At 34.9% G+C, this 25,588-nt stretch overlaps 1 protein-coding gene and 1 long non-coding RNA gene across 5 annotated transcripts in view; one reads left to right on the top strand and one right to left on the bottom strand.

Annotated features, from left to right (window-relative positions):
- Positions 1-4,278: 4,278 nt before the first annotated feature.
- Positions 4,279-22,568, bottom strand: ZRANB2 (zinc finger RANBP2-type containing 2). Of its 2 annotated transcripts, XM_067726570.1 has the most exons (11): positions 22,258-22,566; positions 19,764-19,816; positions 19,565-19,673; positions 18,437-18,519; positions 13,291-13,367; positions 12,857-12,991; positions 11,526-11,695; positions 9,896-9,982; positions 7,779-7,937; positions 6,651-6,724; positions 4,279-6,131 (listed from the first exon to the last, which is right to left on the bottom strand). In XM_067726570.1, the coding sequence occupies exons 1-10, from the start codon at positions 22,311-22,313 to the stop codon at positions 6,691-6,693; spliced, it is 963 nt and encodes a 320-aa protein (XP_067582671.1). In that variant the 5' UTR covers positions 22,314-22,566; the 3' UTR covers positions 4,279-6,131; positions 6,651-6,690. The 2 variants fall into 2 exon arrangements, with proteins under 2 accessions (XP_067582671.1, XP_067582670.1); XM_067726569.1 differs by lacking the exon at positions 6,651-6,724 and having other exon boundaries at positions 22,258-22,568.
- Positions 22,569-22,673: 105 nt separating this feature from the next.
- LOC137218870 (uncharacterized) overlaps positions 22,674-25,588 on the top strand; it is a 242,407-nt gene continuing 239,492 nt past the window's right edge. For all 3 annotated transcript variants that reach the window (XR_010940901.1, XR_010940900.1, XR_010940902.1), the window contains exons 1-2: positions 22,674-22,854; positions 24,029-24,126. This is a non-coding gene — a long non-coding RNA (uncharacterized lncRNA). The remainder of the gene's footprint in view (positions 22,855-24,028; positions 24,127-25,588) is intronic.

Consider the following 25,588-nt stretch of genomic DNA (forward strand, 5'->3'; position numbering starts at 1 on the left):
CTAAAAGCTTTTAAGGCCTTAAAGCCAAACTTATTAAACATGGTTATAAGTAGTACGTAATACGTTTACTGTTCTAAATACCCAAGTACATTTATGACATTATTTTAATACACACTAAACCATTTTGACCTCTATTATCTGGTCCTACACCAGAACACTAAGGCTAATTCTTAAATTCACTGCTTATTTTGCATATGATGCACCCCAATGCACTTAGTTCAAGAGTCATACATTCTAAAGGAACTCAATTTACCAATTCATAAGCAAAGTTGCTTAGGTTAGTATTTTTGCAGAGACATGTTAGGAAAAAACCAATAATTGACAAAAAAAATCTTACTTCCAGAAAAATTTTTAGTGCTTCTGTCCTTGGTGATATAAAAAGAAACTAAAACAGATTTCAAAATGTATACCAGTGAGGCTTTGTTTCCAACCTTACCTAAGCTGTTTACAATAAACGTAAGTTGGCATACTTTAAATAGAACATTGAGGACAATGAACAGTGTTTACATGCAATTTCTAGATTCTATACTACACTGAAGCATAGCTGGATAAGTAAATTCAAACCTTATCAGCTTGTGAAGAAATGGACCTATTAAACTTTAATAGAAAAAAAAAATTGAGACCTGTTTGGTAACTGGCTGTCATGATACAACTTCAGGAAAAAACTCCTGCAATCAAATGTTTTCCAGTAAAGAATAAGCATTCATTAGTAGCATTGGATGAAAACAAATTACTAAAACCTTGTAAGAAACATGACAGATATTGACACCCTTGCCAAACACCAAGTGCTTGCTGTGAGAGAACATTGAAAGGGCCAGAAATACTGGGTAAGGCCTTTCAAGAAATTCACCTAATTCCTATGGAAACTCAGGAACCAGGGACGGCATCCTAGTATTCTGAATTGTCATGAAGGCCAAGTGAAAAAGGGATGGTAATGAGGAGTGTGCAGGGCATTTCAGGCATAGGAAAAATCTATCTTGTGATAGATTCTTGTGAAAATCTATCACAAGTAGTTCAGCATGGCTCATGTGGCTAGCTATATAGGCTATGTGCCCAAGCTTGCTGGAATTGACAGGGCTGGGGGAAGGGACGGTGACACAAAGGATTTCAGTTTAATCCTGAAACCCATAGGAAAGATGTTAAGCAAGGAAATTACATGAACAGAAACTGCTTGTTAATAAGACCACTCTGGTATGAGTAATGAAAGGATCACTGCTTGGTTAAATAGCATTTAGCAAATACTGTGGAAAACCTACTATATATGCCAGACAGGACTGGAGGCCAAATGACCATTTAGGAGGCAACTGTAGTTATCTTAGCCCATAAACCAAAGCAGTGATAGTAGTAATGGAGCAGTGCAGGCTTGAAGGTTAAGAACTATCGATTCTGGGGTAAATCAGATTTATTTGGTATGGAGTTGGGAGGCAAAAGAGAAATCTAAGAGGATCCCCAAAGTCACTGATAATGGTGTTTATCGATGTGAAATATACTAGTTTTGATGGAGAGATTGCATGGGGAGAATTTAGGTATGGTGGAATTGTTTGATATTTAAAAGGAGATACACAGTAGGCATTGAGAGAAATGGATCTGGTGCTGTAGAAAGGAGTAAGTAGGAAATAAACATTTGAGTATTAGTATATATGAAATAACTGAAAACATTAAGTAGGGAGTGAAATTAATAGCCAATATTTGCTGTATACTTGTGTGCAAGGCATAACGATGTCCAAGGTCATACAGGTACCATGATGTAAAAATTCAAATCTGGTTCTTTGACTCCAGGGGAGTCAAAGAAATTAAAGCTCACCTTATTCATCAATAAACTTGTCCTTCAAGACTGCTCAAGTCAATTCCTTAAGAGTTTGCCTCTTCATTCAGACAAGACTGATTTTTTTTCCCACTTTAGCAGACTTCATTTCTACCATGAAGTATTTTTATAAGAGCACTCCCCCACTAGATTTGAGATTATGCGAAAGGGGTTGTCATATATATATTTTAGCTTCAAACCCCAGGTCTTCTTATTCTCTTGGATAATGCTGTATAGCATTCTTCATCTTAGATACACTTTAATCATTCATTTATGTATTTAGGAATTTACCAGTTATTGTAAATATTTTTCTTATGCTAGTACCTTTTATTTTGCTAAATACAGGCATTTGGGAACTATGAGTTATCACACGTTCATCTTTTATCTGTGTGCAATGCTTCAACACCCTCTACCCTCCTGTAAGTATCCATGTGGTTCAATGTGGCTGGGGAAATAAAAACAACTGTGTTTACTGGTCACTCTCAGTGACTATAAACTTGGCTCTAATGCTACCTGGATTCATCCTTCCTGATACTATAAGGTCAAAGCTACCATTACTACCACCACCACAGGTCTAGATTCTATTCCCTCACCTACTTGATGATAAACCTCCCTCTTCAACAATTCTTCCTTTCCTTCCTTCCATTCTATTGGAGAATGGAGGCATGTCAAAGGACTCTCAACGGCCAAAGCTGGGAACAGTTTGAGCAATAAAACAACATAGCATTGAACTTTCACTTAAAGATAAATATGTGGAAGTCCATACAGATGTAAATAAATAGGAGACAAATCTTTGTAACAGAGGAATTACAAATATGAGTAGACAGCCTTCCACCACAGGAGGTAGAGTTGAATTCTCCCTATCCCTACTCTGAAGGTGGGCTATACTTAGTAACTTGCTTCCAAAGAATGGAATAAATTAAGGGAAAAAAATGAACTACAATGGTGATTTCAGGCAATTCCTACCTTAATCAAGTGATGAAGGTTAACATCCCCGGTGATGTCATATGAATATCATGTATCCCTGACATGATGTAGTGAGAAGGGCACTTTTCCTCTGTGGTATTTGCTTTAAAAACCAACAACTCCAGTCTAATCACAAGAAAAACCAGACAAACTCAGAATGAGGGACATTCTAAAGTATACCCAGCCAGTACTCCTCATGACTGTCAAAGTCATCAAAAGCAAGGAAAGAATGAAAAACTGTGAGACCAGAGGAGACTGGAGAAACGTGACAAAAAAGTGTAATATGGTATCCTGGATTAGAGTAATAGAAAAATGCTGATATTCAAACAAAATCTGGATTGTAAGTAACAGTAATACATGAATGTTGGTTTCTTAGTTTTGACAAAATCACAGGGTAATACGCTAACCATGGTGGAAACTCGGTGGGAGTATATGGGAACTCTCCATACAACCTTTGCAACTTTCCTGTATATTTAAAGATATTTCAAAATAGTATGCCTGTCTACCAATCTGCCTACCTATAAATGACTGAAATTAACACCTTCTTACTAAATCAGATTAAAAAACATCTGACCATTTTGGCTTAACATTTATCTTCTCAAACATGTTATTTGGTTGTTACTAGAGGTAATACTGAAATCTGCCATCAGACTTGGGGTTGAATCCCCATTATGCTACTCCTATGGCTCCCTTGGGCAAGTTTTTAATTTCCTTAAACTGTAATCTTCCTTTTTGTAAAACAGGGGATGATATATTATAGTGTATAAAGGTGACAGGAAGAAATAGCCTGCAAATCACTATTATATACCTTAAATTGTCTTTAAATTAAAACTCTCCACTGTTTTCCAGAAATAAAACTATTTCCAGTTCAGGAAAGCTATAATGCTATTTCTATTAAAAAACAAAACAAAACAACTAACGATTATGTCAAAATTGTTAGGTGGGGCAGAAGGGAGAAATTCCCTACCTTCTCACCAGCATCTACAACACTAGCTGTGGATGCCAAATATCAAGAAGACATGAGAAAAAAAAAAAAAAAAATCAAAGATTAGTTTTACCTTGGTAAGTATGCCTAGAGATGGTCTTATGCTTAGAGCTTGCTCTGAACTTGAACATTTGTTATCAGATACCAACCATTCAATGTTGTTTAGATGAAGGATTCTACATGGAAATTTAAGAACCCTTGGCAGTTAAAAGGGATACTTGTTGAGTGCTATAAAGTGACAGTTTTAATGGAAGCACACTATGGCATGTTTTTTGCCACATGGAATAAGGTTATGTTCTGGTATAAAATATTCAACTAATTTGGGTACTCTTCTGTTTAAAAAAGTCACAAAAATTGTTCAGTGCCCAAGGTTATAGTGATCATGGCTTTGGAATGTTTTAAACCAAGCATTCATATATAAAAATAAGGTGACCTTACATAAAGGGTAAGTGAATATAGGGAGTTTAAGATGCACAATCAAAAAACAAACCAGACTGTAAATAGCTTAAAAATGAACATTAAATCAGAGCTTAAAAATTCTAATTTATTTCTAACAAACACCACTTGATGCTCGACTCACAAGCTTTATTTACATTTGTCTACAGCATCATTTCCTTACGAAATGAACTAGTACAGCTTAGTTAAACCAAATAAAATCATAATCATTTGAATTGTCTGTAAACTACTAGTAGCTAAATTTATAACCTTGCATTTACTTATTAGTACAGCCAAAGTTTTAAATACAGAAAGCACAAGAATAAACCAACGATAACATGTAGAATCTAGAAGATCATATGGGCAATTTAGAAGGTGGACTTTCAAGAAGTCTGAGGCACAATTACAAGAGAGTAAAGTTCTTGTGCAACCTACAGTAAATGTAGCAAAGAAAATTTTAAGACATAAAAAAAGCAGGGGAAGTTCATTGTAAAAATATTATCAAAATATTTCTACTTAAGCTATTTCACTTTTATCTTTAGATGAGTTGAAGAGAAAAATCACTCGTTTCAAAATAAAAAAACAAATATCATTTTGCTCTGTCTACTAAGTACCTTAAAACATTTTAATTTTTAGTTGCAGTAGACATTAATATTATGGAAACACAAACAAACCCCCCACCCAAAACAAAAAATGTGGATACTGATCCCCATGACAAAAAGTTCCCAAGCACAATTGTCAACTTCCCTTAATATACTTACCTTGCATTGTCACTGAAGATACTGTTAAGAGAAACCATTTTTAAAACCAGAAGACAGAACAGAGCTCAAATGACCAGATTTTAATTTTGAGAAATAAACCTTGAAAGTATTTTAAGCCATAAGTAATTTCAAGTGAATAGGAACAATTATTTCTGCTTATGTCATGAGGAAATAAGCATTCATCTTTAACTCAGAAGAAAATTTTATGCAATGTGTTTAAAATTAAACATCTCAAAGCAAATGTTCACTTAAATTCACAATGTCTGTTGGTCTTTCACCCAAAGAGAAATATACTTCAAAAACTTTCTTCAATTTGTCCCTCATTAACTATGATTTAACTGTCTACCCTATAATGTGATAACTAGATTTTTAAAGGATATCACACAAAGCTCCTAAAAATATTAAACATTTTAAAGTAAGATGTTTTTCTCATCAACCATATTAGTAGAGATGAACTGTTTGGCATTCTTGCTCCAAATTACGTGTCAGGAAAGGAGAAATAAACACCTTTCTCCTCTCCAATTCACAAAACTTTTCTGTATTAAACTTGGTGGTGCAAAAAGTAAAACTGGATAAAAGAGAGACAACGATTCTAAGGCACCCTTAAAATAGGGAATTTTAAAATAAAGAAATTTCCAGTTGACTGTTTTACAACTAGTTAATAAGAATCACTTCGACATAGGTTAACATAAACAGGTTGACTTTTTTTCCCGGATTAACATAAACAGATTGTTTCCAACTACTTTACCACAGTCTTGCTTCCACGCCCAAAGTCCAGACAAGTCTAGGTAATGCTCATATTTGGAGATGAGAAAAACAAGAGTTCAAATTAAAAAACAAAGTACTTTGTTATAGCTGAGATGGTTTTAAATGAAGCAAATGGTTGTAAATAACGAATGATAAACAAAGCATCTATTTTGGGACATTATGGCTTAAAATACCATTTACTTTTAATTTCACAAATAAACACAGCTGTATTGTTCTGAAAAGCAATGAAAGGCATGCACCTCTACTAGCAGATTTAGCACTTCTGACCAAGTAAGACACCAACTTCTTAAAAAATATGCTTCATGCACTGTACTTTTTTTTTTTTTTTAAGATGTAAATTTTAATTCATTATTTCTTTTTTGAACTTGAACGGGAACCAGAATGGGATGATCCAGAAGGTGACCTGTGGTGCCTGTAAGACATAATGGAGAAAGCAGGTAATCTGGTAAGCTGGAGCTGAATATCAGCATTTGTAAAACTTTGAGAATATGAAAAATTAAACCTCATTACACTGGTAAGAGGAATAATTAAAATCTGAGATATAAACTTATACACATAAAATTAACTAGTACTTAGACCTTGGATATGAGCCCAGTAGCAGTGCAATCATAATTTAAAAATCTCTCGATATAGCCACCTCTCAATTATTTAAGGTAATGAAAGAAAGCCTTGCAAAATTGTATAAAACTACAGATTAATACAACAAAGACATATAAACTTGGTGATGGCAGCGTGACTTAATCGTTCTCTGTGATACACTGTATATAATGTGGTAAGTCTATATGTAAAATAGATATAGCAAGGCTTCTGTGTATGCAAATATATATCCATAAATAATTATGTTTTGGAAATCTAGGTCACACAAGATGATTGTACAATTAGTTACAGGATTATATTCATGCAGCTAATATGAATAAGGCAATATATCAACCTGGGTAAAGTAGTGGTGTTCCGAGGGGTTGGCCCTGGGCTCAGGGTTGTTTAGTGTTTTCACCAATCACCTGGCTTATGGAATAGAGAACATGTTCATTAAGTTTAGATGACAACAAACTAGGGGGATTATATGTGGCTAAGATAAAAATTTGCAGACGTGGAAAAAAAGCAACAGAATGAGTTTCATTGAAGTATGGAGTAATTTTCTTACAAAGGAACAAATGCACAGAAATGAGACTACTTGTGTGTAACCTTAACATCTAAACTCCAAAATGGGAAGATGCAAAACCAGTCATTATGTACAAGGAGAGGTAATCCTAGCACTGAACACAGCAAAAATCAGATTTTATCTAATCCTTACTTTCACAAGCTGAAAGGATATAAAAATTTGTAAAGATTATTAAGGAAGCCATTAAAATGACTATGTAGACATTGAGAACCAAGAGAAAAATAATAAATCCGAATAATTAGCCTGCTGCAGAAAAGGCTGACAGATGACACACTTTCCCACTTTTAAAAATGTCAACACAGATAAAGTAATCTAGTAAAGGTCTTTCTCTACAAAAAAAAAGGATTTGGACTGAAAGATGAAAAATGTATTAGCTACAAGAACAATTTCCTTATAAAGGGCATGAAACAATAATTTGTTGTGGAAATGCATTGATACATATTTAAATTAGGACAGATTTCCAATGATCTGTAATAGTTAATTTTCTTATTAGATGCCCTAGAATCCTACGGTTTCTAATATTTAATGTAAAATCAAGAGCATAAATTAATACCGATAAAAATCAACCTCTAAATTACGTCAACACACAGCTTCTGAATTAAAATCTGAAGAGACAGAAATAACCGAGAGTTGGCTATAATAATTATATATGAAAATAAAAATTTAAACAAAATGATCAAATAGTGGAAGAGAGTGGTTTGATCTTTTCTAAACAACCTGATCAAAGAACAAAGGATAAACAAAGTAATTATCTGTTTTTTGAAGTCCAAAGTTGAAAAGAATAATTTGAAGTGGGAACGAAGGAGGTAACGAAAATCTAATCCTTGACTGAGAAGTTCAGTTACTCTATTAAACACACTTAAGAACACCCATTCTTATTTCTACAGAAACCCAAACCTTTCAGGTGACCGTGATCTTGTTCGTCTTTTTTTGCGATCACCAGATGAAGAAGATCTAGAACGACTTCTCTTTCTGTTCCTCTCAGGAGAAGATGATGAACTTGAGTAAGATCTTTTTCGTGGGGAAGAAGAGCCCCTGTGGGACCTGGAGCTGGATCTTCATTGATTGAGAAACAAATCAAACATTTCATTAAAAGAAGAAGTCAGGCAGACGGTTTAGTTAATAGCTCCAAAAATAAACAAACAGAATTTATAACTATAAAAATTTTATAAGGAAGAATACTTACTGCTTACTCAACAGAAGACCTCTGGTTCAACCATGAAATAATTCTACTTAAACAATTTACTTTAATTTCATCACTTTAAAAAATTCTAAGATAAGTGCTCATTACTTACAATTAAAAACCAGCTTAATGTATTAAAGTAGAATTAAATACTTCTTTTAAAATTTAAGGCTTTCATTTTAAAGTATACATAAATAGCAAAGCTAACAGGTGGGCATTTGCATGACTTTATGTCTAGAAACTACATCCTTCCATTTGGGGAAAAAATATGTATCATACAACTTCCTGAGGAAAGTAAGCATAACAATTTGCTGTCGAATTATGCAACTTATTAGTTAAGCTGCTGTAGAAAAAGCAGGGATAGGGGAACAAAATGACAAAGAACAGTAGCTATTAAATTGCTAAGTATTCAAAGGAAAATAAAATGAATAACTTTAAAACTTGATTTATATTAACAATATTTATTTTTATGAAGGATTACTATCCATGAAGTATGAAGTGTTGACATTCACATGTTTCAGGCAGAGGTAAATGCACAAATGTTTAAATACAATTTTTTTCTTCATTTACATTTTTTGGTTGAAGTAATTTAGCTCAAACTTCCCAAAAAATTCACCTTTGGGCTTAAAATAAAATCAGAAAGCCCAAAAGGAGAATTCTTTGGAAAGTTATAAGCAATGAAAAAAATGTTTGAAAAGAATTATGAAGGCTGTTCTGTAAACCTTAATTAAAGTGCTTCCCAAAGGGAACTAGGACTTAAGGATCTTCACCTAAGAAGCACTCAAATAAAAGAAATGAAACATTGATAATACATAATAATAACAATAATCTCACTTACTCTCTATTTTGTATTGGCTTAATACAAGTGTGCATATCATTCTTTTCTCCTTAATGTTCTCAAATTACAGTTGCCCTCTAATGCTACAGATTGGCTCTAAAATAAGCTATTAAGCAATTATTTTTACCAAAATAGCTACCACTACACTTCAGTGTTTTCCACACAAGTGGAATTTTCGTTGTTCTCTTATTCATGTTAGCTGCCTTTAATAGATAAACAAATTAAATTAAAAAGAAAGGCAGTATATTTTGACCAAGACTAGAAAAAACTTCAAGAGACTAAAAACTAGTTTCTCACTTGCTTCTCTACAAATTTTTTTCCCTCTGCAGGTCTAACTAAATGCAACCTGAAGTTAACAAGAATGCTTACTTTAAGATCACATCCTACTTAGACTAACCAACCAAACTTCTTGATTTAATTTGTGGAATTTAAGAAGTGTCTATATTTCTTACATACTATACATACTGTGTAAAATATTCTGTGTTATATTACAGATAAATGAAAATAAAACCCTCCAGAAACTTCATCTAATATAAATGAAAAAATTGTTTCTATAAATATTTAAACAATTGCCATGCAAAACAAAATTTGTTTTGAGGCAGTTCTTTTTCTTCCTTTTAAAATATGGAGTAAACTTTTTATTTGCATATCTCAATTTATTTTAACTACTACTGCAAAATAACTTTAATGAACAGACATTTGGTGATAAAACTTGGCTCCATCTTCCTACTTCATCACAGTTTAGCACAAAAATAGCAAACCTTGCATAATGCAAAATAACCATGTTAATTCAATCATGGGAATGTCTTGGCACACTGCTGGCAATGGAAACGTCTCACGGTGAGAAAATTAAGCTGAGGCAAGTGCATTAGTTTTCTAATGCTAAAATAAAATTGACAAGTAGAAGCAAAATAAGAGGAAAAAAAGCAACGCCTTCTGCAGCCTTTAAATATTTTTTCTCTCTGCTTTACAGAGAGAAGCTACCTCATTCACCTTGATTTCGACCCACGAGATCTCGAACGTTCTCTGGAACTGGAACGAGATCTTGACTGCGAACTGGAAGAACTTCTTGAACGGGACCTGGAACAACATGGAAGGATTTTTTTTTTCCAGGACCATTTAATTAAGCTTTGTGATACGAACACTGAAAGAAAAATATGTATTAGAATTCATTTTCATATAGTAAGAATACTATTTGGGACATATATTTTCAAAATACAGTATTTTAAGGTTTATTTTAAACTTTTATTCTGTATTAATACTTATGTCAAAACTTAAGGTAATAATTTTTGAAAATAATCAACTGTTACTTTCCAAGTTTGACAAAACTTCTCTAAAAATCATTCGAGATTGTACAAATAAAAACGTCCAGCGTTATCACTTTATTAACACTGAATACTTTATATGTTCACAAATATTTAGAAGTATCCCGGGACTTACACATCCAGAAATACTGGATGTTGCAGTTTATATTTAACTTCTGTGAAATATTTCCATCAATTTCCCTTTTCCAATTTAAAAATCCTTCTATTTTCTTAGTCACTATCTAGCATAAAGCTTAAATGTTGATATGTGTACATTTTTAAATCCACAGGTTTTTCTGTCTACTCAAAGGTTAGAGAATTAAAGAGAAACTACATTGACAATCCTGTCACTGTTTTACGTAATTATATTACTGAAAAATGACATAGGGGAGATATGGTCCATTTGAATTTAAAAAGTCAAGAAATGAAATAAATTTCATTTAATTTATATACTTAATTTGTCCCTGAAAATAATAATCTGCAGAAAAGCAATAATTTTTACCTTAAAATTATCTTTATAATCACTTTTAAATTTTCAGGCTTTACAGTACTCAATTAACAATTATCTAATTATTAATTACTCAATTAGCTAATATTTTATTCCCCAATACAGTTAAAATTCATTGCACATAGTTTCACTTAACTAAATAGTTCTTCAAGGGAAGATTGCTTACATAAGGTATTGCTTTTTCTCAACCAAAACTTCATTTTTATTGTCAACTGCACAATGAGGGACTTTTCAATTAAAACTTTACATTACTAACAAAATAATATTCAAGTACAACACAAATTAAATCTTCTGATTTATTCCTGGACAGCTCTAAAGTATAAGCATTAATAGAATACAGATGAATTTGCTTCTTTATTCAGAACACATATACCAAATAAAACACTGTGTAGTAATAGTAAGCAACAACTTAAATGCCTAGAAAATTTTTGTACTAGTGTTTAAAATCATCAGTGGAAATGTAAATCTTCACTTTATTTACGTTAAAATTTCTAAATGTAAACCATCTCCTTAGATAACTCAGTATCACTATATATAATGATTTAATTGAATTTTTAAAGTCTATTTTAATAAAAGGTATGGTGTTAAAATGGAACTAAGGAAGTTTCATATTAAAATTTTGTATTTCTGAAAATACTGGACAATAACTTCATGGCACTAAGACAGAAAAAATTATCTTATAAAAGATGACTTGAATGAAAACTCTGAAATAAAAGGAAAGCTTATTTAGTCAAGAAAAACAAAATTTATAAGTAAAGAAGTTAGATACTGACATTTTGACTGGTGTTACCCTTGACCTGTACCCGTTTACCTGGACCTAGACCTTGAACTGGAGGGGGAGGATGAGCGTGATGAAGATCGTGAATGTGAAGACCGAGACTTTGAGCGACTTCGTCTATTAGATTTCTTTTTATTACTATCTTCTTCTTCACTGGCATCAAGATTATACTTTGAGAGATCAGCATCATCTTCATCCTCATCCTAACGAAAACTCAGAGTCAATTATATTTAGACATTTAGATATCCATGCTATCTAGGAATGATGAATAGTTCTATGTACTGGACATCTCCATATGGATTTATTATATAGCTAACACCTCAGCAAATTCATTCTCAGTCCTGAAATCTGACTACTACATTCCTCACCTCAGCTAAAGAGACTTAATGACTGTCTCAGACAGTTAAAGAAGTAAATGTAGAAGTCATACTTATTTTCTTTTTCATCACAATGTATTTCCAAATGAGCTGTCAAGAATTTTCAGTTTTACTCCCTTAAAAGTTCTTGAATCCAGCTCCCTCAGTCTTAGTTCAGAACTTCATTCTTTAGTATACTACCATAACCTTTTAGGTAGTCTCCCTAACCGCGAATCCATTCTGCCTCCCAAGTATCTCAATATGTTGACAGTCATCACTCTAAAACACAGATCAGATAAATATACCTTATTTGTTTGTTTTTAAAACTTGTTTTGCATTGATTTGTTCAGCTGCATTCAAGGGCATCCTATGCTCAGTCCCCAAAGTACCCTTAATCTGGATCTATTCATCCATAACATTTTACACTCAGGCCCCACAGAAAAAACATCACCAGACCTAATGTGGCTGCTGACCCCCCCATTACATTCTTCCCTCTGCTCTAACCACACTAGCCTATGTATGATTTTTTGGATGGTGCTGGCTTGTTTCCTGCTAGGGGAAACTTTATTTGCTGTCCTCCCTGCCTTAAAAGTGCTCCGACCCCAGCTCTTACAGCAGGCTCCTTCATATCATTCTGTCACTCAAATTTCAGCTCAAATTCCACTGCCTCAGAAATCCCCCAACCACTAAAAACAAAGTAGCTCTTCTAATGCTCTGCTATCACAACATGTGTCTACACCACAGTATTGCTATTTAAATTATCTTTCATTTATGCCTTTCCCCCTCTGGAATTTAAGTTCCCTTAAGAGAAGGGTGGTTGTGTCTCAGTCACTTTGTATCTCCGGAGTCAGAATAATGCTTGGCAGAGCAGAAGCTCAAAATCTTTGTGAAAACAAATGATTACATTGGAGAACGCATCTTCACCATAGGCCAAAGGTTGTCAAAGACATTCACATGTTATCCCATAGCCTGAATAAGACAAAGGGGAAATATAAGGAAATAATTTACCTCATCTAATTTATATTTAGAAAGATCTTCATCCTCATCCTCTTCTTCTCCCTCAGATTCTTTATCTTCAACTTCCTTTAAAATAGATGCAGGACCAACTGCCTTCCCTCTGTATTTTTTCTTTTTACGTCCAAACTATAGAAAAAGTTTCGTAACACTTCTGTTAGCTGAAACTGTTAATATAAATACTTTTTTTCAAAGAAATTACTTTTATATATTTAGGTTAATGTACATTTTTATGTTGGTTAACATACATTTTTATGTCAGTTATATGTTTTAAATCCATTAGGATTTCCTACAAAATGGTAAGCTGCTGTAAAAGACTCAAAGTGTACTTACAAAAATGAGATACATTTAACAGTTTCCTTTTGCAAGGTATTTTCTAACATGTTTCTCTAAGCTGCTTTCAACCTGCACACTAATGTATAGCTTACCTCATCATATTCACCATCAGATTCTTCTCTTTCTATATATTCAACATTTTCTCTTTCATTAAAACCACCACCATATCCTAAAAAAGGGGGCGCATATACTGTTATAAGAATTCATCAAAGTAACAAAAACATGTCAGAATCACTTACAAGCAATAGAAAAAAAGAAAATCTTATCAAAGACATTTGTCTATCCCTTTAATAAATTACTGGTCTAAAAAAAAAAAAATCACCAAATCACTATAGAGAAGTCTCCAAGTTATATACCATAGCTGGAAAAGTCCCGTGGCTACACTTACAGCTCTTCTCAATTTCAAAATGTCCTATATGATTTTAGTAATGCATGTAATATGAGTGGAAAACAGCTCCTTAAACCTCTGCTATAACCAACTTTTAAAAGGACTTTCCTCTGTAGTTTATCCTAATTCTTCTGGGAGAAGTGGGTTCAATAAGAACCAACTATCAAATTTTACTGTTTACTAGTTGAAAATGGTCTGAAATCTTTTGATAACTGAAATTTTGCTGGGCTAAAATGTAGCTAGAGCTTGGAAAATTTTTAATTATATAGACAAATATAATGACACAATAAAGGACATCCAAATTGGTTTTAAATACAGTTAAAAGTCACTCAGGTTTTCTGAAGAAGCCAGTAACTTCCCAACTGAAAATACGCTACTAAAAAGCAATCAGGATCAGCAAACCATTATTGTTTGCTGTCACAACTAATATCTACAATTTAGACTGACAGATGGAGATGTGGTTAAAAGTAACATAATCTAACTACCTCATATTTCAGAACAGTACCAGCACACAGAGTGATTCCTGGATTTAATGAACCAGCAAAACGTTAAATAAACTTATAGATAAAAAAGTATTTTTTAAAAATTCAAGATTTGTGACTTTAAATCTGTCAATCACGGACATTAAAAAAAAAAAAAAACTCATCACTTACCCTCTCATCATTTCATAAAAGAGCCACAAACAAATAGTAGAGAGCATGTAATTGCCCCAACAAAATAATGTAATAAAATTAACTTTCTTAAAAAAAAAAAAATCACGTTAATACAAAATCCTTCCTTTCTTCACTGTACTTTGTACCAGTGAAAACTGCAATGTATCAGTGTTTATCCTTGGATATCACTTTATATCATCCCTTTTTTCCTCCTCCTCCACCCTTGTTCTGGACACAAAACAGACTCCAACTGTAATACACAAGAATTTCCTTTTGTTTTTATGAATATGATACAAAAGTGAAAAGTGTCTTAAATACCAATAACAACTTTTCCTTAGTAAACTCTTGGCTCTAGTTTTTCAGAGTATCAAATATAAAGAAACAGAAACAAGTAAAACTGGGTATATATTCACCTCAAAACAGCTCAAATTCAATGTTAATTCTGGAATATAAACACTGTAGAAAGTTATAATTCAACAATACAACTTCCTGTCTCTACATATATGTTTAATATTATATCAGTATGTCCTGAGACTAAGGTACGAGTTGTTTGATAAACAAATTGTAAGAGATGACTAATAGTAAAGACCTAAACCTTAAAATACTTTGAAGTTGGTGAAAAATTAAGACAAAAATATACACGGGATCTAGATGGAAAATGATTCACATAAGAAAAAAAAAGAAAAAATACGATACAACAGAATGATTGTTTTTAAGGCCAGTGCAGAAAAATGCCTGATAAACTGGACTATTTATATGTGGAAATGTAAACATATTAAAACAATCCTATATTAAAATCCTATTTAAAAGGCTTTTAGTAGAGATCTTTGTTTAGTCAGTAATCTAAAGCTAAAAAATGGTATGGCAAATATGGGGAGCTAAAGAATCAATTATACCAAGATTTAGAAAGTGAACTGTAACTCATATAGGTAGATTTTGCATAGGTATGTAAGTAAAATTACTTTAAAGTGAGTTTGATAGCAAATACAAAGCTATTTTCATGTTCACTCACATAGGCCATAAAAAAGAACCTAAACAATCTGCTAACAATAAAGAGATTATTAAGGTATGCTGTTTGAACCCATACAACAAATACACCTCACAAACTCTTTCCCTATACGTGGGAAATATAGCTCTATCATAAAAAAAACTTCAGGATCAGTGAGTTAGAGGAATAACTGGCTTATTTATGTGTGTTTCCTTCATTCTACTGGTTTGAAGCTCTTCAGGGAATATTGTAAAAATTGGTCTTCTTGCTTCCACTCTTGCCACTCCTACCCCCTAATTCTTTTTCCATAAACCAGTAATGTTTAAAGAAAATTAGACGTGTCACTCCCTGCTAAAAATCCTTCAGTTACTTCCCATTATATTTAGAATAAAATAAAACTCCTTACCATGATTTACATGGCCTTTGCCTATTTCTGAAGTGATTTCTGGAGCTCCTAGGAATTCATCCAATATGCTAAATTCTTTCAAGTCTCAGGGCCTGATTCACACAAACTGTTTGTTCTTGCTTACAAGTGATCTCTCAACTTGCTACTTTCATTTCTTAGCTTAAACATTGCTCTCTCAAAGAAGACTTCATTGATCCTTGCCTTTACATGTCTGTTTTGCTCACTCAAGTATCCCCAGCACATGCCCAATGGCCAAAAAATACTTCTTCAATATATTAGTATAGGAAATGCCACAATTCTGGTACCATTTAAAGAATGAGTTTTGCTGTTTTTTTTAAAAGGCTTTATAATACAATTTAGATGACACAAGCTACCAAGAACCTCTGTATGTTTTTAGCAAGTGTTAAAATAAAAATCACATCTTAAAATTTGTCTCAAAAAATGAAAAATATGAGCAAGGACCAGTAAAGGATCAAACACAGATTTAAAACTGGCCTGAATTAGGGTTGTGACAATGGAAATGAAGAGAGAAAAGGGGATGAATATAACATGTACTTCAAAGGAAGAACTGATACACTAACTTGAAAATTCTATGATTCTGTATTTTGATTAATTAGTAAACAGAACAAATAGTAAAGAGAAACTAGAGAGCAACAGTATGTATTAGCTCACATCTTCAACAGTGACCAGCAAAAGACAACTACTTATATATGGGGAGATGGGAAAGAGTCAAGACACCGTAATGACAGAAAAAAGATAATGAGTAAAGGAAAGTGAGGTTATCAAACAAACTTTGACAACTTCAGTTGTTAGACTACAGCTCTTGCATTAGTGAAACTTTTAAAGGAGTCACAAAATAGGTCAAAGAGAATGTGAATAAATAAAAGGCTTTTAGGAATTACAATTTTTAAAACTGTTAAAAGATTTTGGACTTTATCCTAAAAGCAATCAAAACGGTTTTACACAAATGGAGTTTTTAGTTTGGAAAAAAAAAACCCTGGCTGCAACTGAGCAGGAGGGGAGTATGTACAGACACCAACAAGATGGCTCTTTTTCCAAGAAACAAGATATAGTCGTATCTCTGCCCAGGGTAATGATGGAAAAGACTTTTGGGGGTACAGGAGAGGTGAAGGAGTTATTAAGAAGGACACCTAAGTTTCTGGTTTATGTAACAAGCATATGGTGGGTGGTACTAATCATGAGAAAGAGATCACTAAAAGAGGGCCATGTCCTGGGGGAAAATCATGAATTCAGTTTGGATATAATGAGTTCGACATTTACATGGTGATGCTGAATAGGCAGCTGAATATACAGGTCAAAGAAGTCTGAGCTAGAGACATAAATTTGGTTCTCATTGGTGTGCCAATGCTCACTTAAACTTAGGGCTTAGAAGAAAATGCCTAGAAAATATAGAGCAAAAAAGAGACCTCAGGAATTGGACCTTGAAGAACCCCAACATTCTGCGACCACGAAAATAAAACCAAAAAGGAGACAGAATAAACAACCAGAGGGGTGTGGGGGGGATAGATTAAAAATACAGGGGAAAAAATGTAAACCTTAAAGAGGTAAGGGAAGGAAAAAAAGGGAGACTCTTATTTAAAAGGTCTTAGTCTATACAGAGCATGGAATTGTCTAAAGTCAGAGGAAAATAAAACAGGGAAATAGTTTACTAAGTCTAGGTCTGACAAGGTGACTATATATAGAATGGAGCCTTTGATTGTACAAGTTGCTGAATGATAAAATCAGATGTGAAGTACACTGATAATGTGGTTGCACTAACTGATGATAATGGGAAAACTATATTCTATTTAGCAAATATTTTCACCCCACTACTGACAACACACAGATGATAGGTTATTATTTAGGCCAATGATTACCAAACACTATCTGAATCACCTGAAGATTTTTGGGACTCACCCGGAAAGAGCTTTGATAGTTCTGTTTTGGAATCTGGATTTTTAGAGTTTCTCAAATGATTCTAATGTATAGCCAAATTTGATAATTATTGCCTAAACTTTAGACAATTACTTTAAATGGTGCCCCATGCTCTTTTTTGTCATACTAGGATATCAAATGAATTAAAAAAATGGTACTACTCTATCATTACTAATAACAAACATTTAGACCAGCAGAGGAAAGAGTGAGGAATAAAACATTTCTAAAACTATCTTAATGTTGACTACTTGTAAGGATAAGGCCTCCTGATGCTGTACTTTGTAAACTGTGAAATTATCAAACAAAAGATGACTTTGTGGATGAGGGGAAAAAAAACAAGGTAAAAAAAAAAAAGGGCAGGGACTTCCCTGCTAGCGCAGTGGTTAAGAATCTGCCTGCCAATGCAGGGGACACGGGTTTGATCCCTGATCCAGGAAGATCTCACATGCCGAGCAACTGAGCCCGTGCGCCACAACTACTGAGCCTGCGCTCTAGAGCCCGTGAGCCACAACTACTGAGCCCATGCTCTGCAACTACTGAAGCTTGCACACTCTAGGGCCTGTGTGCGGCAAGCACTGAGCCTATGCTCAGCAACTACTGAAGCCCGTGTGCCTAGAGTCTGTGCTCTGCAACAAGAGAAGCCACCGCAATGAGAAGCCCATGCGCCGCAACAAAGAGTAGACCCCGCTCGCCGCAACTAGAGAAAGCCTGCGTGCAGCAACGAAGACCCAACGTGGCGGCCCCCCCTCACAAAAAAAGGGCAGAATAAACAATCTTCATTTACTGTGCTCTTATGAAGTGGTACAATTATTAATTTCAATGTTTAGTTCTTTTAAAATCATTTAGTTGGACTGTGTTTGAATATTACCTGTTCTTTCTTCCAGCTTAGCATACTTTGGAGTATTACACATGTTACACTCTGATCTTCTGGCCCAATTAACATTACTGCAACTTTAAAAGTGAAAAATATCAAATTAGTAGACTATAACGTAAGACAAATAGTAAATTTTTAAAATTTTAAAATAAAAAGTAGAGTAAACTATCATAAAGGAATGTGTACTAAGGATGCTACAAAGAATATGTACCAATGTACGTATTCTGGAGAGAGTATGGTTCCAACAGACTGAACTACTTAAGCAGAGAAGCGAAACCTATACAGCATGAAGACTGCCTTTGTCATTTTATGAGAAATCAATGACAAATTATATCTATAGAGAGTCTGCCATCATAGGGGGGAAAAGATACCACTTTAAATGAAAGGTTCTACTAATTTCCCAGTCTCCAAATTCACCTCAAGAGTGAGGTTATACCTTCCAAATAATGTTAAAAAAAATTTGTTTGGCAGAATCAGTTCAAGCACTGGATCCCAAATTCAGCAACTAATCTTGCTGGAAAGTTATCTAATACTAACTTAGTATCTGTAAGACCAGAAATTTGTGTAAGACCCTCTTCTGATTCAGTCTCCTTTCATGTGTATTTGATTCATCTGCTTAACAGAAAAGATGGATATTGGAAAAATCAATACAGCATGTGAAAACCAGAAATATTAAGAAACCTACCTAATTAGGAATAATTATCTACGGTATGCAACTTATGATTCTAAAATTACTGTGCAAACAGGAAAAATAAATTTTGTGGTATATTTCACATTAATGATACAGGCTAAAAGTTTTTGAGATTTTTTTTAACAGAAATAGGTTTTAGTGCTTTTAAATACCCTTCTCTCTTTCTTTTTTTGAATGTTAGCTCACCTTAAGCATCTGTTTACTGGTATACATAATTCATCTTAGTAACAACTAATATTACCATTAAAAAACAGAATTTAAAAGTTCTTTAAACTATGTCAGATATATACTTAATAATAATCAACAGACCTTTAATTTAAAGGTTACTTTGGCTTGTCAATGTGACTAGTAAGAGTAGGTAATATTAACAAGTAGTGGCTAGATATATATTATTATGGGAAAAAGTGAGGACGATAATTTGAAACACATACGTTTTACACTGCCAGTCATTAGCACTAAACAAGCCTCGGCTCTTTTCTGCAAGTGTCTTTCCTATTTCAGTGCCTCCAGCTTTCATCATCTTAGCCTCAGTTGTTTTCTCTGAAGAATAGAAAAATGAAGTATGAATCTGGGAAAATAAAGAAATGATCTGTATACACAGTCTTAAAGGAAGCTTCCTTAAATGCTTACCTCGACCACATCTATTACAGCTAGTTCTTCTAGCAAAGTTTACATTTCCACATCTGAAAATAAAGTAAAAAAAATTTATACAGACATCTAGTAAACTTATATAATTAAAAAAATCTTATCACACAACTTTTTAATGTGTCCTCCCTATATACCTGGGTCCAGAACTTCTACCACCATCTCTTTTCATGTTAATGTCAATGTTAACAAAAAAAACCCCAAAAACCAACCCTCACAATTTAGGTGGAAAAAATACAAGATTTGAAGTCACAAGTCGAGGATAAGAAACTCCAATCTTTCACTTACCAATTATGTGATCCTGGTAAGTCACTGAGGATCTCTGTGCCTCAGTGTCCTATTAGCACATATCGTTAATTATAATGAAATCCCCTCACAAAGCTTAAGTGAGATGTGAGTCCACTTGAACAATTACTGATGAAGCACCGGCGGTTCAAAAAAACTTTAAAGTAATTCTTCGTATAGAAAATAAGATTATACAATAAGAATTATAAGAAATACAAAATCCTAAGGGTGAACCAAGGGGGAGAAAATGAGTTAAGTCAGATACAGCTTCACAGATCTTAATAAAATACTCTTGTTAGAAATAGGAGGTGGGATGGTAAAAAACAAAGGGAGATAGGTTGTACTGACTAAAAATATAAATAGGTTCAATAATTAAAAGAAAACTGAGTTTTGGGGGATATTTATCAACCTCTGAAACCTGGCTGAAAAACTACAACCAATAATCTCAACACATCAAGTAACCTACCACTTTATACTGATATTTAATGAACAAAAACAAAAAACTTACTGGGTTCACTAACATGGTCTTCACAGTGCATCTGCATGTCAGTAAAAGCATGCTAAGTGCTCTGAATAACATGTACAGATTAAATTTTAAAATGCTGATTATTTCTTAGGTGTTATACTAGCATGAAATAAAGTTGTGAAATACAGAATGGACACTAAACTGAAGCACTCCAATTAATTTTTAGGTTGTTTTTTCCCCCCTAAAGAATATCTTTATGACTCCAATAAGCATTGAAAATATATTCCGAAAATGTTTTCTGGATTTATACACATTGTAGAAGTTACCCTGTTCATATATCTGTAACTGAGTTGAAATGCACTCTTACAAAAACCTACCTCAAATATTTGAGTATACTGTCATTAATGACACTGTCAAAAGCACATTATTCTACAAGTAACCAACAACACAAAAGTCACTTGTTTGTTCTATTCAAAATGGTTAGACTTGAGACCCTTCAAGTCATCTTCATCTTTATGCAATCGAGAGCCATCAATTTTTTATGTAAAAAAACATGATGCTTCACTTAAACTGCTTAAAATATGAATAGAAGACAAATGCTGGGGAAATAAGGACTTATTCTCCTTTGACATTTGATTTTAAAACTACTATCCACAGCTATCAATCAGAATTTGCTACATCTTATTGCTCTACACATACAGTCTATGTTATATCACTGTAAAGGAGCTCTTCCACCCTAGGTTTTTTTTTTTTTTTTTTTTTTTTAAGCAAAGGTAAATAACCTATTTAAAGTTCCATGATCTATAAGCAATAGGACTGGAATTAAACCTAGGTTTATTTGCTTCAAAGCTTTTACTCTTTACTACCATGAACTCCACATGCTATCTGTGGCTAGCTTAGAGACAAGAAATCAAATGTTTTTTTTGGAACGAGTTGTGCATTCCATTTTTCTGACAATTACCTTCCGTAGTAATTTTCGTATCTCTCCAAATAGGCAGACCTACTTGAGGACCGTCAATAAAATAGTACTAATAATTTAATAGAGCACACTGGTTTCAGCAGAGTTACTAAACACGTGCTTCTTTGAAGCAGGCATTCTCCAGGGCTGAGCAGGCAAAAACACAGGCCTCATGTGTTTCGGCTCTAACGAGGCGAAAGGTCCAATTTTTGTGGGGTGATTAAAGGTCATAAAAAAAAAATCAGAATGTCCCCAACCAAAAGAGGATAGTGTTCGGGAGGAAAAAGTATCAACAGTAAGGAAAGTTTAAATTGGAGAAAAAAAAAAAGGTGAATTATGAGCAGCAAAAACATGAGTTCAAGAAAGGAACGCTTTCCGCGAACAAGAGTCAAGTTCTGCAGGGAAAAGTCACGTGGAGGAGATCAGACACCGAGGTGGCCACGGTTAGGGAGATATCCTTACCGCTGAAACTTGGTCGGGGGCGGGGGGTGGAGTGTGGGGCAAAAGGGCGGCCATCTCGTTCCCGAAAACGACGGGCTGACTTGGAGAGACATGATCTAGGAGACGCTGGAAACATACTCAAAACAAAGGCTCCCGAAAGACCTCATAGTGAGGAGACTAAGAGCCTCCTTCCCGCCCGGGAGCCGGCAATTCACCGCCTCCACCCGGCTGGTGGTACCAGAGACCGTAAAAACGGAAGATGCCCAGTCGACTCGAGAAAACCTCTACCGATCAACCCCGCTCCAATTCGGGACCCTTCATAAACTCACTTTTTGTCAGGGCAAATCCAGTCACCGTCACTGACTCGGAAATTCTTGGTCGACATCTTGGACGCCGCCACCACAGCCACCCGCAGCTGCGTCTTCACAGGAGGAAGCGGGCCGGGGACTTTGGGCACTCCGGGGCTGTCCCCACGCTGCCTGACTCCTTCCCATCACTGCGACAGGGTTTGACAGTGAGAACACTCGGCCTGGATTGAGTTTGAACGTTATTTTCCATAAAAAGATGCCTGTGAGACTTTTTCCTAGCCGAAAGACTTACAATGCAAATAAATTCTCTGAGCTAAACTAACAGGCGCCGCCGGGACAGCCTAGGAAGGAGGCCTCCGTGGCACTAGAAGCCTCGGAGAGCCCCCTACAGGCGGGAGGACCCGAAAGGAAAGTACTTCTGCTCAGATGGGCGGAGTTAGGGAGGCGGGGGCGGAAGTGACGGTGATCTGCTGGCAAAGGCGGCTTGCTCTTCCTGCATTAAGAGGGTGAGGTGTATGAGCTCTTCGTGTTTCTGGAGAAGTTATTTTAATAAAGGCTCGAGAACTCTGTTCTGTCACCATGGACACTGGATGTCGTTTAAACACTTATTTTTTGGGGGTACGTAAATAGGTATACCAGATAAGCATTGTACACGTGGAAACCAACCAGCAATTTTGGAACTAGGATATTGCCAGTATTGTTAAAATTACCTGTCTTTTCCCATTCCATTCCCTTGCTTTCCTCCAGAGGTAACACTCGTGTATTTTGGGTTTATTCCCTTGCTTTTAAAAATTTAGTTTGTGTACATGTATGTTAACTTTGATAAACGGTTGAGCTTTACAAGGATAGTTTATTGTTATGTAATCGTCTGCAACTTTTTTTCGTTCAGCAATGTGCTTTTAAATCATCCTAGGTTGTTGCATACATTTGTATATAGCTGTACTTAATTTTACTGCTCTACACTGGTAATGTTACTTTGTGTGACAGTTTATCCCTTCTGGTTCACAGGTTTTGTCATTAATTCGGATACAAAAATGCAAGATTTTTTCTAGAGTACAGCATATATCTAGAGACAATATCTTCATCTACTCTAATTGTAACTGCTTTGAAGTCTTTGGTAATTGTAACATCTTGGTTATCTAGCAGTTGGTAGCTAACATCTTGGTTATCTAGCAGTTGATAGCTGTTGATTTTTCCTTAAAAGCTGACCGTATTTTTCCAGTTCTTCATATATTGAGAAATTGTGATCCCCTGCCCCTCTGCCGCGCATCTTTGGGGATCTTAGTTTCCCAACCAGGGATTGAACTCAGGCCCTTGGCAGTGAAAGTGCAGAGTCCTAACCACTGGACTGCCAGGGAATTCCCGAGTAATTGTGATTTTTCTCCAAGACATTTTGATTTTATGTTGCATAGACTCTGGGTCTTGATAAAAATCTTTGGGGAATGTTGATTTTTGTTTTGTTTTGTTTTAGGAGGCCGTCAATTCAGTTCGGTTCCTATCTCAAGTTGAGTCTCACTTGTGGGTGCTGGTTCCATATCAGTTCAGTTTTCAAAGGTTTTATTGTGCTCTTTGAGTCTGTTCTATACATAGAACACTCAGGAATATTTTGGAACTTGGGTAGTAATTTAAATTGTAGTTCAGTTAACATATCTTTTGCTGTGCAGCTTTTTGTCTGCCCTGCAGATGGTCAGTTCAGGTGTGAGCACTTATGTGGATTCATACATAGAATTAAGGAGTTCCCTTCTCCAGCTCACCCCTTTTTGATATTCCTCTCATATTCTTTGTTTTGCAGAGTCTCCTTTTCCTGCTAGAAATATGAGGTTTCTCTTGGAGTTTTAGCTTTGTGCCATAGCTGCAGCATCTGACTAGGGCCCACACTGGAGCAAAGAGGTGAGAGAAAAGAGCAAAACAAAACAAAACATGAATTCCCTCCAAATTCTTTGGACCGCAGAAGCTCCTGTTCCTAGTTTCCTTGTCTAGAAAGACAGGTTTTTTCTTGGGGTTGTAGCTGTCCAAGCCTAGGCCCTAACTCTCACGTCATGCCCAGAGGGAAAAAAGGAGGAAAAAAGCCAAGTATTCCCCCACAGAAGCTCCCTTTCCCCATTCATCTGGCTAGAAATATGGGATTTCTTTCTGTTTTTGCTTCCTTTGTGAAACCACAGTTTCACTGGGTGCCAGACCTCAGGTCAAAGATGTGAGAGAAAGTAGGAAAAAAACCACACAGGGCATTTTACTAAGTTTTGACTCTCCTCCCCAATCTGTTTACTTTTGTTTACTTTTTAGAGTCCTCAGGTAGTTGCTTTTTGTATTTTGCCCTGAACTTTTAGTTGTAATCAGTAGGAAAGATAGGCGGTAGTGGACTTACTCCATTTTGGCTGGCACTGTAAGTCAAGGAAATACAAATTACCACTATGCATCCATCAGAATGATTAAAATGAAAAATTTAGACAATACCAAGTGTTAGAGAGGGTGTCGAACAACTAGAATTCTTATACACTGCTAGTGGAAGTGTCAGTTGATCGTTTACTTTGGAAAATGTTTCTCAGAATCTTTTAAGTCTGAATATATGCATACCCTATGACCATAAGATTCGACTCCCAAGTATGTTCCCCACAGAAATGCACATATGTTCACTAAAGATGTATATAATAATGTTCATCGCTGCACTATTCATAATAGCCCCAAACTAGAAGTTCCTAATTACTTACGAATGGTAGCCTGGGTAAATAAACTGTTATATGTTCACACAGTGAAATTCTATATACAGCAATGACAATAAACAAATCGCAACTACATTGAAGAGTATGGCTGTTACTCTCTCTCTCTCTCTCTCACACACACACACACACACACACACACACACACACATATTGAATTGGAAAAGCCAATTACACACTAGCACATGCTATATGATCCATTTACATGAAGTTCAAAAGCAGGCCAGACTAATCTAAGATGATGGTTACCCTAGGGAGTGGGGAGGAGATAATGACTGAAAGGGGACATGAGCTTTTTGGAGTTCTGGTAATATTCTTTGTCATGGTCTGGGTTTTGGTTCCATAGGTATATTCATTTTATAAAAATTCATTTAACTGTGGCACTTATGATTTAGGCATTTTCTTAAAACTTCAATAAGTGTAAACAAATAAATAAATTTGCCCATTTCACCATATCCCATCTATCCTTCTCATTCAGTAGATCCTGGCTAAATATTGTACTAACTTTAGGGGCAAAGGGAGTGATCACAGACCACCCTGTGAGATTCCGAGTATGATTGATACAGGGATACCTTCTGGCCCTAATGGCGATTGAGGTTTCTTGCAGTTGGGATGTTGAATCCGCCGTAACTCAT

Source organism: Pseudorca crassidens, chromosome 2 (genome assembly GCF_039906515.1).
Source record: "Pseudorca crassidens isolate mPseCra1 chromosome 2, mPseCra1.hap1, whole genome shotgun sequence".
Lineage (NCBI taxonomy): Eukaryota > Metazoa > Chordata > Mammalia > Artiodactyla > Delphinidae > Pseudorca > Pseudorca crassidens.

Excerpts from the sequence above, each read along its gene's own strand:
- ZRANB2 (XM_067726569.1), bottom strand. The coding sequence starts at position 22,313 with ATGTCGACCAAGAATTTCCGAGTCAGTGACGGTGACTGGATTTGCCCT. Across the intron at positions 19,674-19,763 it reads CTGTAATAGATGTGGTCGAG|AGAAAACAACTGAGGCTAAG; the intron begins GTAAGCATTTAA and ends TCTATTCTTCAG. Across the intron at positions 9,983-11,525 it reads AGTTCAAGGTCTAGGTCCAG|GTCCCGTTCAAGAAGTTCTT; the intron begins GTAAACGGGTAC and ends ATGTTGTTCCAG.